Below are 17,318 nucleotides of genomic sequence, written 5' to 3'. Positions count from 1 at the left end.
GGTGGCTTTTGCAGTGCCTCAAGCAGTGTTGGACAGATTTCCATGGGATAATGTTGGCTCCTTGCTCCCCCAGCTTGACTATTCCCAGTTTGTCCCAGTCACATCCTGGGGCTCCACACCTTGCCCTGAGCACATAAATTCCAGAAAATTGGTGAAGGTGACTTTCCCTGATTCTCCAGGATTCGTTGGGCAGGTACATCCAGCAGGAGCAGCAGCAGGGATTTGTCTGGCACAGCCTTTGCCCATCAACTTGCTTTTTTTTGCAGAGGTTTCCTGGCTGCTCCCAGCTTTGTCCTTGTAGGAAAGTCCAAAACACCCCAAAAATTTGACTTTTTCTTCCTTTCCCAGCTCCGTGCTGGTTCAGGGAGCTGAGGGGTCTCAGGGAAGGGACAAAAGAAGAGGGGACAGAGGTGTCCTTGTCAATAAGGACATTTTGGTCTTACTCTTTCTCAGAGAAACCTTGGAGAAAGGAGCAAAGTTCTGATTTTGGGACAGCTGATGAGGTGAGAGCACGGAGACAGGGCAGGTGACACATGCCAGTGACCTGTGTCCTGTGGGGTTTGCTCCCTTCCCTGCCAAGAATCACCATTTTCCTGTTAGAAGTGACAAAAAGGGAGCTCTGATTTCAGCTCCCTTTTAAGGTTACAGAGTTGAGAGGCCCCACGTGATCCACAATAAGAACCAGGCAACTATTTTAATTTGTGAAAGCAGAAATGGGCTGAAAATGTCACCCTCTGAGGATATTTCTATTTCCTTATGTTCCCTTTTATATTTATAGTGTTCTAATATTCATAAACGTGTCCCAAAATCCCTTTGAGAGGGTTTTTCACCCCCCTCCCTCTATCTCTGAAATAAATTGTGATTTAAGAGCAGGGTCTGCTGGTTCAGCAGGGATGAATTAATTCAGGGGTTGAGTTGGAGCTGTGGGGTTCCACTCCAGGAGCCATAAAAGCATCAGAGGGGATCCAGAATTCCTTTTTTTCCTGCAAGAGCCAAGAACAGAGACTGGATCAAAACTTTGGAGCAGGGTGAGCAGAGAAAAACCCATTTCTAAGGGATTTTCCAGCATCTGCCTGTCAGAGGTTGGGGCACTTTCAGAGCTGGGTGCTGGGAACAGACCCCACACAAGGTTTGTCCTTAAATTGGCCAATCTGTGGCCTCTGTGTCACCCCTGGGGGTGGCCTCAGGTGCCAAGGCTGTGCAGCAGCTGAACAGGAGCAGCTGTGGGACTGGGGCATGTCCTGGGTGCCAGCAAAGCTTTGAGGGTTCCTTTTGGGGTGCTCTGGGGCAGCAGGAGGGGACAGGGACAGGGCAGCCAGCAAGGACATTGTCCCCTGATGTCACTGGGGCAGGAGGAGCTGGGTTTCGTTTTGGGGGGGCTGTGGTCACTGGGGCAGGAGGAAGTGACAAGGACAGCCAAAGGAGTGGAGTAGCCAGCAAGGACATTGTCCCCTAATGTCACTGGGGCAAGAGGAGGTGACAAGGACAGCCAGGGGAGCGGGGCAGTCAGCAAGGACATTGTCCCCTAATGTCACTGGGGCAAGAGGAGGTGACAAGGGCCAGGGGAGTGCGGCAGTCAGCAAGGACATTGTCCCCTAATGTCACTGGGGCAGGAGGAGCTGAGTTTCATTTTGGGGTGGCTGTGGCCACTGGGGCAGGAGGAAGTGACAAGGACAGCCAGGGGAGCGGGGCAGTCAGCAAGGACACTGTCCCCTGATGTCCTGGGGTAGGAGGAGGTGACAAGGACAGGGCAGCCAGGAAGATTGTTGTCCCCTGATGTTGCAGGAGCAGGAGGAGCCAGCCCAGCAGGTCCCAGCATTTCCCCACATGGTGCTGGATTAAAGTTCTGGAATGTTCTGCCCAGGGAGGTGCTGGAGTCCCCATGCCTGGGTGTGTTTAACACGGCCTGGATGTGGCACTGGGTGCCAGGATTTAGTTGAGGTGTTGGGGCTGGGCTTCACTTGATGGCCTTGAAGATCTCTTCCAACCTGGTCATTCTGTGATTCTGTGATTTCTGTGGGTCTGTGTGCTGTTCCTGGGGAGGGAAGCAGTGCTGGCCCCTCAGGATCCCTTTGTGGGGTTTTTCTGGCTGCCCTGAAGCTCTGACCCCGGAGGATTCTCAGTTACACATCATTTAATCACCTCAGCTCCTGCCAGCTGCTGTCTGCTCAGATGAGTTCCCAGCTGTTTTAATGCCTTGTGAAGGCTGACCTAGAGCAGGGGCTAGACAGAGCTCAAGAATAAAGCAGGGATTTATTAAAAGGCCTCCATGGATCCACCTTGGGCAGCACAAGAGCCCAGCCAGGGCTGCACCCAAGATGAACCAAACTGGTCACAAAAACAGACAGCTGGTCATGGGGTCTCTCACTTTTGTAAATTCTGCTCCATTTGCATATTGGAGTTAATTGTCCCATTCCAGCTTTAGCCCATGCAGTCCCACCCTGCTTGTTTTTCTCTCTCCAGCCCACGTTGTTTGTGCCCTTGGGGCTCAGATTTGGATCATTTGTCCTTGGTGCCCAGCTAGAGCAGGAATTGTTTTGTCTCCCTGCTCTGTGCGCAGAGCTCACCATCCCATAATACGAAGCCCAGACCCACACACTAAATCTGAAGAATAGAAAAGCTCAAGCTGAGGCATCAGCTTTGTTCTACCCCCACCCCATTCCTCATGCCCATTTTCCTCCCTGAGCTGATCCCTGTCCCAAAGGGGCCCTGTGGGACCGGGCTGGCCCCACAGCAGGTGACAGGCGGCACCAGGAAGGACAGATGGGACATGGGAAGAAAGCAAAGCTCTTCCCTGCCCAGCCCAGTGCACAAACGAGCCAAAGGATGTCTGGGGACATCCTGCTGCAAGAGATGGAGAGCTCCCCGTGTGTGTGCTGATCCCTGTGTCACCACAGCCACCGTCCCGCTGCGTCACCAGCCTGGGGGTGGCTCTCAGGGGTCACACTGGGGAGGAGAAGCAGGACAGGACCCTTTTCCCTCCCTGTTTTCCTTGTTTCTCCCTTCCTGTCGAGACAGATATTGCTGCTGGAAGAGCTCCAAGGTCACAGCCAAGGAGTTTGCTTTTCCTGAGCTTGGGTTTATGAGGCCTGAGAGGGCTCTGGCACTTGGCCCAGCAGCCTCTCCAGAGCCAGGTGAGTTTGTTTGGACTCCCTGCAGAAGAATGCAGGCTGGAATTCCAGGCAGATTGCAGAGGGGTCAGACCTTAACCAGCTGTGTGCAGGAGGATTTTGTGTCTCTGCTGGGGCTGATAAGGGGGGTTGTCATCTTGGTTAGGGGATGGTGGTGCTGGAGCGTCCCTGGGCATCCCAGAGCTGCTGGCAGATGTGGGAATCCCATTTTGGGGAGCCTGAGACGTGGCCATCCCCATTGCAGTGCTGCCCTGCAGCACAGCACACAGGGAGGGCAGGCTCAGGAGCTGCAGAGCACCTGCTGGAACCTCACAGAGATAATATGGAGCTGCCATGGAGCTCTCATGGTGGCAGTGTGGTGAGCAGAGCCACCCATTCCTGTTCTTTTTGTTGTTCTAACCTTGTTTACCGGCTGAGACTCCACACTGGATTTTGTTAACTCTGCCTTTTTGGCACCCCTGCGTGGTTTCATGCCCCACCAGTGAGTCCCCTCTTGTGGGAAATGAATTTGTAGAAATTTCTCCAAGTTTGATATTTGTTTACATACAAATCCATCCTATGCAAACCTACTATTTTTGTTTACTTACTATGTAAACCTACACACCATGTAAACATACTATTTGTGTGTAAACAAATATCAAACTTGGAGAATTTTCTACAAATTCATTTCCCACGCCCTCTGAGGATGTGACACCTTCAGATGTGATGCTCCAGAGGGGGTTTGGTGACAAGGGTGGGCTGTGGCTGTGGCCAGTCCTCAGGCAGGACCTGTGAGCAGTAAATCACATTGTGACACTGGTCTGGAAGGTGCTGGGCAAGTCCCTGGGCTTTCCTTTGGAGGCACAGGAGGAAGGGGACGCCCAGCTGGGGTTTTGTGCTGCTCTCAAAATCACTGAGTGCAAATCAGCTCGGTCACGAGTTCCCTTCTGGCCGAATCTCTTGGGAAATCTTTTCTGTGGAGGTGAAATCTACTGGGAAATCTCATCTTGGGGCCACATGGCTCCTCCACCCCTTTCCTGAGGGGATTGTAAAGCCCTGGAGGTGGCTCTGAGCTCATTTGGGCCCCTTTGGTGGCACTTGTGCTTTGGCAGGACCCAGGGGGGAACTGGTGCCAACTGCTCAGAGCCCCCAGCCTCAATCCAGCTTGAAGAGGTGAGCCTGGAGAGCTGGGAAGTTCCCAAACTCTGCAGGGCCGTGGCCTTGGGGAGGGATGGCTGAGGTTTTTTTGGTTGCTGCCTGCCAGGAACATGAGCTGGGAGGGAGAATTTGTGTGTGGAGAGCAGAAACTGCAGCAGCTGATCAAGGATCTGCTCTGCTCACTTCCCTCCTCACTCTGTCAGCACCACGAGGAGCTGTGAGGGGGATTTCACTGATTGCCACTCCAAAGCCAGCCTTCTCAGACAGCCTGTTCCCAAAATGAGGGCTGGGAGCTCTGATCTTCCGAGAGTTCTGTCCAACCTCCTGGGCTGTCAGTCCCTGCCACAGCTTTAGCACGGGATTTCCCAGGTGCAGCATCCCAGTCTTGTCTGGGAAGGGTGATGGAAAGGGGGATGAGGATCATGCTCATCCTGTGTCCAGCTCATCCTAATGGAAAAGGGGGATGAGGAACATCCTCATCCTGTGTCCAGTTGATCCCAATGGAAAAGGAGATGAGGAACATCCTCATCCTTTGTCCAGCTGATCCCAACCTTGTCTGGGAAGGGATGATGGAAAAGGGGATGAGGAACATCCTCATCCTGTGTCCAGCTGATCCCAACCTTGTCTGGGAAGGGATGATGGAAAAGAAACATCTTCGTCCTTTGTCCACGTCATCCTAATGGAAAAAGGGGATGAGGAACATCCTCATCCTATGTCCAGCTGATCCCAACCTTGTCTGGGAAGGGCTGATGGAAAAGGGGATGAGGAACATCCTCATCCCAATCTTGTCTGGGAGGGGATGATGGAAAAGGGGATGAGGAACATCCTCATCCTTTGTCCAGCTCAGCAGGGTCCCTCTGGCAGTGTCACAACTGCTTTGTGGCACAGCAAAGGTCCTGCCTGGCTTAGCCAGGGCTGAGATTTCTCTTGTTGTTCCTTTTTTCCGCCCTGTTGGTGCTTCCAAGGGTCACATTCCTGGCCGAGGGAAGGTAACAGATCTGTTTTTGTGGATAAAATCACCACAAGCCTGCTCGGGTGCCAAGTGCAATCTGAGCTCTCTGGGTTGCCTGGGCCACAAACATGATGAATAAAACTGTTCCTCTTGGGGAAAAAAATCTGTGCTTCTGACAAGATTCCTGGGGGAGGCTGCCTCCTGATCCGTGCTGGAAGCGAGGCGCATGATCTGGGAGAGAGCTGCTCACGAGTTGTGCTGGGGAAGTTCTGATCCCAGAGTGGAGCAGATGGAAATTTCTGCAGGAAAGTGCTGAGCTGCTGCCTAGAATCTGATGCTGCCTGTTCTTGAGCTACCAAACTCAATCTGGGAGCTCCTTGCCTGCTTTGGGAAGGGTGTTTTTCATTCCAGCACCTCCTGCACACCGGGCCAGCCTGGAAATGGGCTCTGGGGAGCTGTGCTGCTCTGCAGGGTTGGATTTTCCTGGGGGTTGTGTTCTCCACATCCTGCCCATCTCCTGAAATCACTTTCCCAGGCAATGATCTCATGGTTCTGGGAGCCAGGCTCCCCCCTGGCTGCCCTCACCCTTCCCTCTGAGGCTGCCTAGAGCAGCTGGAAGTGCTCCAGGATGGGCTTGGAGCAGCACCCTGGGACCGTGGGAGGTGCTGGGCACCGAGGTCCCTTCCCCCCCAAACACTCCTAAAATCCTCAGGGAGCTTGAGTCCTGAAAACTCCTTTTTCAGGAGTGGTTTTGGAGAAGAAAACTCATTTTTCAAGAGTGTTTTTTGGGGGAAAATCCTCCTTTTTTGGGGGGTGTTTCTGGGGAAGAAAATGACTTTTTCAGGAAGAAAACTCTTTTTTTCCTGCTGGAAACCAAGTGATAATGGGGTCTGGCAGCTCAGGGAACAAACAGGGACCTGCAGCTGCCCCCAGGGCAGTTCGGGCTGAGCTCAGAACGCTTCAGGGCTGGAAATCACCACGGCCAGAAGTGAGTGTGTGTCTTCCCCCTGTAATTACCCCGTAATTACCCCGGCAGCTGCGTGGCCAAAGAAAGGTGAACCCACACACACAAAGAAGCGCCGGGAAATCCCTGTGGCTCCTTCAAATCCACCATTAGCCGGCTCATTAATTTATTTTTGCTCCTTGCAGCGTGCCCCTCTTGCCCTGCCCCTGCTCGTCCCTCCAGGAGCGCAGCGGGGCCGGGGCCGAGCTTCAATCGCCGCTTTAAAGGGCGCAGCTGCGGCTCCTTCCCGGTGGGCTTCTTCCATTCCGGTCACGTCCCGGCTCGCTCTCCGTGCTTGGAATGCCCCGCTCTTCTCATTAACCACAGCCACAAAGGCTCCCGGGCCTCCCCGGGGGGACCTTTGCGACAAAAAGGTGACCGTGCCACCCGCGGGGTGTCCTTAGGGGGAGCAGCCGCGTCGCCAAGGTTCGGGATGCTCGGGCAGGGCTCACCTTCCTGTGACATCCACTCGGGGATGGCGTTCCCCGCCACGTGTGCCCGGGAGAGGGGGTGTGACAGCGTGGTGACACTCGGGTGTCCCTAGGAGTGGTCCTTTCCTGCTGGCCCGGCTGCATCCCGCTCCTCCTGGATCCAGCTGTGCCGTTCCCCATCCAGCTGTTCCCCTCGTGCCACCGCACCTGGCTCAGGGCACACCCCCGTGTCACACCACCCCCTCTCTGCCCCTATTCGCGGCCCTATTTCCGTTCCCCTCTCACTCGTCCCAACCTCTATTTCCCCTCCGCAGCCCCCGCGGGAAGTTCTTGGCAAACCCCGGCCCAGCTGCGACTTTTCCGCGGGGGACAGAGCCACCGACCCCCGCACCTTCCCCTCACCGAGGAGAAGGATGAAAACCCCCCCAAAAAAGACCCCAAACTCTTGCGGTAAAAGCTGTGCCGGAGCTCAGGTGTGTTAAGCGAGCTGCTGAGGGGTTTACTCCATCTTTCCGACGCAAGGCCCGCCCTCTCCGCACCATTGGCTGCGCCCGGCAGCTCTCCAGCCTTTTGTACGCGGGGAGATGCAGCTGTCAGCCCGCCCGGCTGCCGATCCCGGCTCGCTCCCGGACTAGGAATGGGCAGGAGGAAGTCGCCTGTTGCCCTCCTGGTGGCCCTGTGGCTCGGCCAGCTGGGCACGTGGGCAGCGGGGCGCCCCAAGGTGAACCCCAGGATCATCGCGGCTCCCCAAGGTGAGTCCGGGGCTGCGCCCTCGGCATGCGGCTGCTCCCCGCGCCCGCTCCTTCCTACCTGGGGCTCGTCCTTTGAGCACTCGGGTTATTTCTGTTTCTTTTGTGTCCTCGGGGAGGCTTTTGGCTCTCGTGAAATGCCTGTGGGCTGAGGCTGTTGGCTTTTAATTGGGTTTTTAGACCGTTCTTTCTTTTTCTTTTTTATGTTTTAAAAGCATTTTCCTACGAGCTGGGGACATTAAAGGCTGTCGAAAAGCACTTTTCCTCCCCTATCTGCTGGGTATATTAAAGGCTGTCAAAAAGCTCTGATACATTTCCTAACTTGCAGCTCTCCAGAAAGCAGAAGTATATATTTACATAGTTAATGCATTTATTTATCTGCTTGAACTCGCCCTGCTCGCTGCAGACGAGTTTGGGGAGTAAATATTTGCCGAGGACCGCTGGTCTCAGGGGAAAAAATTTACAAACGGCACGTAAGGACTTTGTAACCAGATTGGATCTGGGCGAACCCGAACAAAGAAATGTTTTCAAGGCTCCGAGCCTGGTGTGTCGGCGCTGGTTTCATCCCGAGTTTTGGGATGAATCCCCTCCGGGCTGGCTGGAACAAAGACCCCGTTGGCTTTGCCGGGCGGGCTCTGCAGCACAAGGGCTCCTCTGTTGCTCCCCATTCCCTGGCAACTTCCGAGAACGCCCATTTCCCCCGCTTCGTTCCGTGCCATCTGTTCTCCTCCGCTGGCATTTGCGTGCCCTTCGCCGGGCTGGCGGAGAGGGAAGGGGGGTGCTGGCCGTGTGCGCGGCTCGGGGGTGGCCTCTGCTGTCACCTTGTCACACAAAGGGGAGCGGCACCGGCGCGCAGGGCAGGGGAGGCTGCTCCGCTATGGCGTCACCGGCGCTGGCTGCGGGAAAAGGGGACGGGAGCTGCTGCTCCGGGGACATTCCTCCTGTTCCCTACAGCGGTGTGGCTGGAAATCGAGGGACAGGGAGGGACGATCCCCACCTGTGTCCCTGCACAATGCTGTCACTCGCGTCTGGGTGGCACTGAAGGCTGCTAGCACCTGTCACCGAAACCAATCAGGACATTCACCTGCTCTCCTTTCTGTGCTTATCTGTGCCTGTAATTATTTCTGAGAACTCGGCAGGGCCCCGGGCTAGAGCGGGATTGCAGTCAGGGAGCGATTGGAGCGAGCCGTGTCCTATTTCACATCTCCTTGGTGTCACCTCTACCCTCCCGAAGCAGGGCACTGGGTGAGCGAGGAGGAGGAGGGTGAGGAAACGGGCTGGGGGCTGCTGTGGCCGCGAACCCCCGCTGAACTTCCCGGTGGCCCGGGCGCACTGAAAGCTCAGCGTGTTCAGCTTTCCGGGCTCAGCACGTGGCTGCCGCAGCTGCAGCCCGCTCCGAGCCCGGCCCTCGCCAGCCGAGCGGGGGGGATGGAGCCGCAGGGCCGATTTCCAGCTCGCAGTGCTGCTTTTCAGCTCGCAGGGCTGATTTCCAGCTCGGCCCCCCTTTCCTGGGGGTGGGGAGCAGCGTTCCGGGCCCGCTGCTGCCTTTGCAGTGGTGCAGGGCTGGCTCTGGGCTCTGCGGGAGCTGCCAGTTCTCCCCTAATTAAATTTCTTCCACGCCACGGCCCCGCACAGGCAGCAGGTGATGCGGCTCGGCAAAGGCACCTCCACGTGTCCCAGCCCCGAGGAGGGCGAGGGTGCGGATTTGTGGGGCTGGGCAGAGCCGGGCTCCTGCAGGAGCGATCCCTCCCTGCCTGCAGCGCTGGAAATCGGGCAAAGCTGCAGCTGCTTTTCCATCCCTCGGCCTTACTCCCCTCACCAGCACCATGCACAGTGAGTCTGTGACACCAGAAAGCTCAAATCCACCGGTTTGGTGACATCTGGAGCTTCCCAGTGTCCCCCAAACCCTGCCCTCCCTGCAGCTCCCGCTGCTTTGGCCCTCATTTCCCAGTAAGAAATATCTGAGGGGACGTGGGGATGTGGGACAAAACCTCCCCAGTTGAGGTGGCACAACCCTGGGCTCACCCCTGCAGACAAAGGGAGCACCGCAGGCCTGTCCTGCTGCTCGGAGCTCCTGCATTAACAATTCCCAGCACTTTAGGGCTCGGTGTTCTGCAGCTCCGTGGCCCCTGCAGCCCGCACAGGTGGCCGTGGGCAAGTGGTCACTGCCGGGCACTCCTGGCCCTGCAGGGTTCCCTCCTCTCACAGAGCAAAGGTCAGCTCCACATCGCTGCTCGAGTCATTTCTGCCGGCAGGGCCTTTGCCACATTCCCTTTGGGGACACGGGGAGTGTCCCGTGTGCCCTTCCCCGTGTCCTGCTGAGGGACGGGCAGCGGCCGGGGACACACAGGGCTGAGGGAGGGCTCCGAGTTCCTGCGGGCTGAGCTCGAGGAGGTTCCCATCACTCCTTCTCTCCCCTGCCTCCCTGGATTTTCCCCTGCCCGGCTGGGCTGCGCTTTGCCAAAGGTGCAGCCGCATCCCGCACGGAGCTTTCGCTGCTCCCGCGTGTCCCGGGGCCGGGGGAGGGTGACAGCGGAGGGGACAGCCCAGCCCGGCTGTCTCCTGACCGGAAAGTCACCGAGCATCTCAAAACGCTGAGCGCGGCACGGAGCCTGGGGCGGGCTCGGGCTGCTGCAGCCCGCGGCCTTTGCAGCGCGGGCTGGGCTGGAGCTGCTGCCACGCTCAGCAATTCGTCCCTGCTCAGCCACACGTGCAGAGCGCCGAGGAAAACTCATCCCACCGCGGGGTGGGCTGGGCTCCGGCTGTTTAATTACTCCCAGCTCATTAACAGGTGAGCTGGAAGCCGCAGGCAGCAGAGATAAGCAGGTCCCCGAGGGAAGGGCAGGATTACACACTTGACCCACGGCTACAGCGGGCCCTTGGATTGGCATTTCTGGGAATCCGCCTGGAACAGCTCCTGGGCTTTGCCAGGCTTGGCTGCCTCCCTGACTGGGAGAGCTGTGTCAGCCGGGCTGGCGGGGAGCTCTCCGTGCCCTGGCACGGCAGGGCTGGGTCCCCCCAGAACCTTCTGGAAAGAGCTGCAGAGGGGCTTGGGGTCAGGGATGAAGCGGCAGGATGCAGAGAATGGCTCCTGGGCAGAGGTGGATGGGATTTTGGGAAAGAATTCCTGGCTGGGATGGGTTTCCCAGAGAAGCTCTGGCTGTCCCTGGATCCCTGGCAGTGCTCAAAGCCAGGCTTGGAGCACCCTGGGACAGTGGAAGGTGTCCCTGACCATGGCAGGGCATGGGATTGAGATGATCCTTGAGGTCCTTATCTCCTCCTGTTGCAGCAAACGAGGGATTTCTGGTGCCAGCATCAGCTTTTCTCCTCGGTGACAGCATCTCTGGGGTTTTTTGTGGTCCCATGGTGTGAAACATCTTTGTAGGACACTTTCCCACCAAGCTCTCAGAGCATCACCATTTCCAGGAGAAAGCTGCTCGCTTTCCCAGCAGTGCTATTTTCTCCTTTTTCACAGGGTTGGGGAATGCTGGGAACTGAAAATGTTAGTTGGGGAAGGAAAAAAAAAGAAAAGGAAAAAGAAATATGTTTTGCTGTGCGCAGATTGAAAAAGAAGAAAAGCAAACCAAACAAATGGAGTGAATCACAGGCACCTCCTGTTGCAAGAGCACGACACAAAAACAACAGGCAGGGCACGATTGATGGAAGTTGTGGCTGGAAAAAGGAGCCAGATGCCAATTCCTGACCAAACTCCCAGCTCTGCACCAGCCAATTTGGGGACAGAACTGCTGAAAAGCGGCCTGGGAAGGTGTTCTGTGGGTGATGCAGTCGGTGCCTTAAATGGGACACACTAAATTTAGACCCGAGCGCTTGAGTACAAACTAAATCTGAGCTTGAGCATGGAATAAATCTAAGTCCAAGGTGCTTTTTAGGGAAAATCTCGCATCCTAAAAAGGGCTGGGAGGTGAGCGAGGAGGGGAAATGGGTTCCAGCCGGCTCCGTGGCTATTCCAGGCTCCTCCAGAAATAGGGCTGGTTCCTCCTGCTGGGCACCCTTTTGCTGCCAGCCCCACCCGTGTGGCAGTGCCAGGGGAGCAGGACGTGGAGGTGTAATTGAGGTGTGCGGTTCGGGTGCTACAGCCCTTAATGACAGCTCTGCCTCTGTCACCTGTTCCCTCCCCGGCTCGGTTCACTGGGCCAGGCAGCGATGATTCCACCTCTCGTTATGCGCTGGGGGCAAATGTTCCCGTCTGGCAGGTGGGAGGGATGGGCACGGCGAGTTTCGGGAGTTGCCTTGAGGAATTCGAGGCCAGACATCTGCCCTCGCACTGCCCCGGCCGCGGCTGTGCTGCGATCTCGGCGTTTTGGCAAGGCCGGTTTCGCATTCCTGCCCCCGGGGCTTTCCGGCTCTGGGGAATGCGGAGCTGCAGCCGGGGCTGGACGTGAGGGGAATGGGAAATCCGTGTCCCGGCTCAGCGGGCACACAGGGGGTGCTGGGGAGGGCATTCCCTGGCACAAACCCGGAATGGCCATGGCTGGCACTTACCTGGAGTTCATGGCAGGTGTGGGAAGTAGCAGGAGAAGGCTGGGAGGGCACAGTGGGGCCATTCCTGATCCCTCTGGGATCCTTCCTGATCCCACTGGGAAGGGCACAGTGGGGCCATTCCCAATCTCACTGGGATCCTTCCCAATCCCACTGGGAGGGGCACAATGGGGCCATTCCTGATCCCACTGGGATCTTTCCCAATCCCACTGGGAGGGGCACAATGGGGCCATTCCTGATCCCACTGGGAAGGGCATGGCAGGGCCATTCCTGACCCCAATGGGATCTTTCCCAATCCCACTGGCAAGGGCATGGCAGGGGCATTCCCAATTCTGTTGGAGTCCTTCCCAGGCACAGTGGGAAGGGCACAGTGGGGCCATTCCCAGTCCCATTGGGATCCTTCCTGATCCCCCTGAGAAGGGCGTGGCAGGGCCATTCCTGACCCCACTGGGATCCTTCCCAATCCCTCTGGGAAGGGCATGGCAAGGCCACTCCCAATCCCATTGGGATCCTTCCTGATGCCGCTGGGAAGGGCACGGTGAGGTCATTCCCAATCCCACTGGGAAAGGCATGGCAGGGTCATTCCCAATCCCATTGGGATCCTTCCCAATGCTTCTGGGAAGGGCATGGCAGGGCCATTCCAAATCCCACTGGGATTCTTCCTGATCCCACTGGGAAGGGCACAATGGGGCCATTCCCAACCCCACCGAGAAGAGCATGTCAGGGCCAGTCCCGACCCCACTGGGATCCTTCCCAATCCCACTAGGAAGGCCACAGCAGGGCCATCCCTGATCCTGCTGGGAAGGGCCTCACCTGCATTCCACAGGGATAAAACCTCTGGATCTTCCCACTCAGAACCTCCCCGGGGACACCAAGGTGGCCGTGCACTGTGCCCCCCTCTGTTCCCACCCTTGCCCTGGAAGGGTTTTCCAGCTGTGGGGAGCTGGGATAGGGAAATGGATGGAGCAGGGTTGTTCTGCTGCTGGAGCTGCCTGGGGCAGTTTTCCCTCTGGAAGGCCTTTCCTGGGAAATCAATGTTTGACTTTCCTGGGCTGGGAGGGGCTCCCGGGATCCGCCGAATCCATCCTTTGTTGCACTGACACAACATCCAGCAGTGCTTGTGCCATTGTTGGATAAAATTCCATCATCACAGCCTGGGACCGGCACTGCAGAGCGGAGCTTTTGGGAAGTGGCAAAACCTGGCTCTAAATTTAGCCCCTGCAGCCGTGGGGTGCAGCCGGGAAGGCCGGACCTGGCGGATGGCACAAATCCACGGAATCAAAGGCTCCGGCCTCGCCTTGCAGCTCCAGTGCTGCATAATTATGGGGGGAGCGAGAGTGGGGCCGTGTTAGTATTCATGGAATTGCTGCCGAGCCCGCCAGCCAGGGGTTTGATGTTTAATAAGGCGAATTCCAGCGTTCCCGGAGCGTGGGGCGAGCAGAACCCCGGCTTTGAATCCAGGGCTTGTTCCCTGCAGGATGCGGGTTAGGGGGTCTCTTTTGTTGCTGGCTGAGTGGGTGTTTGGGATCAATTCCAGCTCCAGCTTGGAGCAGGGATATCAGCAGCTCAGCTCCCAGAAGAGCTTTTGGGATCCCAAATCCCAATCCCAAACCTGGCAGCTCAGTTCCCAAACCAAAAGGGATTTTTTCCCCCCAAGGCGCTCCCAGAAATAGCTCGGGAATGCTTGACGTGCCAGGATATTTCCTTTCGGAGAGTGCCTCTGAAAAAGCGCGTTTGTGTGCTCCGAGAGTGCTCTGCAGCGTGGCCCTGCCGGGCATTGGGATCGCCGGCTTTTGTGGGATGGATTATCCCTGCTAATGCGGGCTCCATTGTCTGCCCGGCTCGGGGAAAGCTGGGAAGGGCAGCGAGCTGCCCAAGGCACAATGAGCACCCCGGGAGTGCAGGGATAGAGGGGAAAAGGGGAAAGGGAAAAGCTGGGCAGGGCAGGGAGCTGCCCAGGGCACCCCAGAGTGCAGTGACAGGGGGGAAAGGAACATGGGAAAAGCTGGGCAGGGCAGGGAGCTCCCCAGGGCACCCCGGGAGAGCAGGGACAGGGGGGAAAAGGGGAAAGCTGGGAAGGGCAGCGAGCTGCCCAAGGCACAATGAGCACCCCGGGAGTGCAGGGATAGAGGGGAAAGGAACAAGGGAAAAGCTGGGCAGGGCAGGGATCTCTCCAAGGCACCCCAGAGTGCAGGGATAGAGGGGGAGAGGGGCCAGGGAAAAGCTGGGCATGGCAGGGATCTCTCCAGGGCACACCGGGAGCGCAGGGACAGGGGGGAAAGGGGCTGGAAGAAGCTGGGCAGGGCAGGGAGCTCCCCAAGGCACAGTGAGCGCCCCGGGAGCGCAGGGACAGGGGGAAGAGGGGCAAGGGGAAAGCGGGATACAGGAATTCCCAGCTGGAGCAGAAAGCCCCTTGGGGTGAGGATGTTGGTGGTCCTGCAAGGCCATGCGCTTAGCTCGGAGGGGAGCTCGGAAGGGCTGGGGAGGCAGAGATGAGATGAGATGAGGTAAGAAAGAGAGAACGCGGTGATGAATCGCCACTCATCTCCAAAGCGTCTCAGGGGGGATGAGAAACTCCGGATGAGCCCCGTGGCCGCCCCTTGCTGGGATCTCAGGGTGAGACAGAGGTTTGGTGTGGCTCAGGCTGCTTTCACACCTCTTCCTTTGGGGTTTCCTGCCAGCTCCTGGGCCCCTTAGTAGGGTTTTAGGGCTGTGTGTCCCCCTAGTCCCTCTCTCCTGTCTGTGCTGGTTCTGAGTGAGCAGCTGGAGCTTCCCCCAGCTGGAGAATGGGAAGGGAAGCAGCCCACAGCCCCAGCCCCTGCTTTTGGGAACCACAGCCTTTCCTGCAGGATGGAGGGAACGGCAAAATTCCCGTCAGGGCTTTTACCCAGCCCGGGCTGATGGGAAAGCACTTTGGAAAACCTTTTAATGCTCCTTCCTGGGATGCTGCTGCGGGAAGGCCCAGCCCAGGCATCGCTGCGAGCCTGGGCCCTGCCCTTCCCTGCCCCAGGGGCACGAGAGAGGCTGGGCTGGCTTTGGAACACCAGGGATTCCACCAGGACTCGCCGGTCCACGTTCCAGCCTCGGGGTGGGATGGACACACAGCCGTGGCAGGGAGCTGCGTGTTGCCCTGCCGAGGGAAGCAGGGAATGGCTCACCTCACTTTCTGTCTGGTTTCCCCAGGAGTTTTTTGGGAGTCCCTGCTCCTTTCAGGGACAGGTGACCACGATCCTGTCAGCTCCGAGCTGGGCAGGAGAGGGGAACGTGGAGGGAGTGAGAGCCGGGCCAGGGTGGGATTTGGACCAGGAGGGAGCTCCTGGGGGATGGGACAGAAACCTGGAGGTGTCACTATCACTTCTGCTCTGCTGCTTCTGCTTCCTTTGTGAAATGACTCAGGTTGTGGCACGGGACAACCCGAAACACCACAGGGCTGCCCTGGGGTGATCCCTCAGCCTGGGGTGATCCCTCACCTTTCCTTCCAGGCTCTTCTTCTCCAGAGGGGCGTCCCTGGGGACTCTGGGGATGCAGGGCCCTGCTCCTGGGGTGCAGCCCTGGCAGAGGCTGGGAACAGGGGGGCACAGCAGAGGAAGTGGCCTCCACACATTTCTCGCCACTAACGTTTCTCCTTTCGCCTCCTTCTCGGAAACCCGTCCAGAAAATGAGAAATGTGTCACTTCTCGTGAGGTGTGGGGTGGTGCTGGGACCTCACAGTCACAACCCTTCAAATTTTCCGTGGCAGGTCAGAGCAAACCTGCCCAAAACTCCTGAAATGCCTCATTTACAGTCAGGCTGTTCCTATAAAAAACCCCATTGCTGCAGGCTCTGTCCCAAGTGGCTGCCAAGGCTGCCTGAAGCTCCATCCCATGGGAATGGGACATTCCTGTCCCACAAGGCTGCCTGAGGGGTCCATCCCATGGGAATGGGACATTCCTGTCCCACAGGGCTGCCTGAGGGGGTCCATCCCATGGGAATGGGACACTTCTGTCCCCACTGTGCCCTCCCCCTCGGTGTCACACTGTTCCCTCGTGTCACTCTGTTCCCTCTGAGCAAAGTCACGCTGGAAGGAAAACTTAGCACAGCAGCTCCTTGGAGACATATTTCCTCTTCCTGAAATGCCTCAATTTGGGAATTTATAGAATGTCTAAAAAAAAAAAAAAAAGAGAGAGAAAATGCAGCTTGGCTTCTTGCTGGAGCTCGGGGAGGAGGGAGGCAGCAGTGTGGTGACTCCAGCCCTGCTCTGGGGACAGAGGGGACCCTGGGGTGTCCCTGTCCCCCTGGAAGAGGGTGGGAAGGTGGGAAATGCAGGGATTGTGCTCCTGACCCAGCCTGGACTGAGGGATGATGAAACTCCAGCCGCACTGCGGAGTTCGGGAGCTGGGATGGAGTCCTGAGTGACTCAGGGAGCGGCCCTGAATCACATTCCCGGGAAAAGGGGACCTGGGCTGCTGTCACACATCCTGCGGGAAGAGGGAGTGGGACAGGGATTGGTGTCACTGCATTCAGACTGGCAATGGGACAGGGATTGGTGTCACCACATCCAGATTGGCAGTGGGACAGGGATTGATGTTGCCACATCCAGATTGGCAATGGGACAGGGATCGGTGTCATCACATTAGGAACAGGACAGGGATTGGTGTCACTGCATCCGGAGCGGGACAGGGATTGGTGTCACTGCATTCAGACTGGCAATGGGACAGGCATTGGTGTCACCATATCGGGAGTGGGACAGGGATTGGTGTCACTGCATCCAGACTGGGAGAGGGACAGGGATCGGTGCCACCCCATCGGGAGTGGGACAGGGATCAATGTCACCACATCCAGACGTGGAGTGGGGCAGGGATCAGTGTCACAGCACTGGGAGCAGGGGCAGGACACAGATCAGTGTCACTGCATCCAGACCAGGAGAGGGACAGGGAATGGTTGTCACCACATCCAGACTGGCAATGGGACAGGGATTGGTGTCACTGCATCGGGAGTGGGACAGGGATCAGTGTCACTGCATCCAGAGCGGGACAGGGATTGATGTCGCTGCATCCAGACTGGCAGTGGGACAGGGATCGGTGTCATCACATTAGGAACAGGACAGGGATTGGTGTCACTGCATCCGGAGTGGGACAGGGATTGGTGTCACCGCATGCAGACCCAGAGTGGGATCGGTGTCACCACATCAGGAGTGGGACAGGGACTGGTGCCACTGCATCCAGACTGGCAGTGGGACGGGGACCAGTGTCACCTCATCGGGAGTGGGACAGGGATTGGTGTCCCCACATCCAGACTGGCGATGGGACAAGGATGGCTGTCACCGCATCCAGGCAGCTCCCGGTGCTCTCCCGGCAGCCGGATCGATGTGGAGCGCCGGGGTTGCTCCCCAGCCCTTCAGTCAGCGCTTCCTGCTGCCTCCCGCGCCGATCCCAG

At 57.6% G+C, this 17,318-nt stretch overlaps 1 protein-coding gene across 1 annotated transcript in view; it reads left to right on the top strand.

Moving 5' to 3' along the window:
- The first annotated feature begins 7,101 nt into the window (after positions 1–7,101).
- The window catches only part of SEMA7A (semaphorin 7A (John Milton Hagen blood group)), a 28,369-nt gene continuing 18,152 nt past the window's right edge, over positions 7,102–17,318 (top strand). Inside the window, exon 1 of the mRNA XM_030955624.1 lies at positions 7,102–7,406. Within this exon, the coding sequence (XP_030811484.1) occupies positions 7,292–7,406 (115 nt within the window). The 5' untranslated portion in view covers positions 7,102–7,291. The remainder of the gene's footprint in view (positions 7,407–17,318) is intronic.

This window comes from Camarhynchus parvulus, chromosome 10, assembly GCF_901933205.1.
Source record: "Camarhynchus parvulus chromosome 10, STF_HiC, whole genome shotgun sequence".
Classification (NCBI taxonomy): Eukaryota; Metazoa; Chordata; class Aves; order Passeriformes; family Thraupidae; genus Camarhynchus; species Camarhynchus parvulus.
This window is presented reverse-complemented; position numbering and strand designations above follow the sequence as displayed.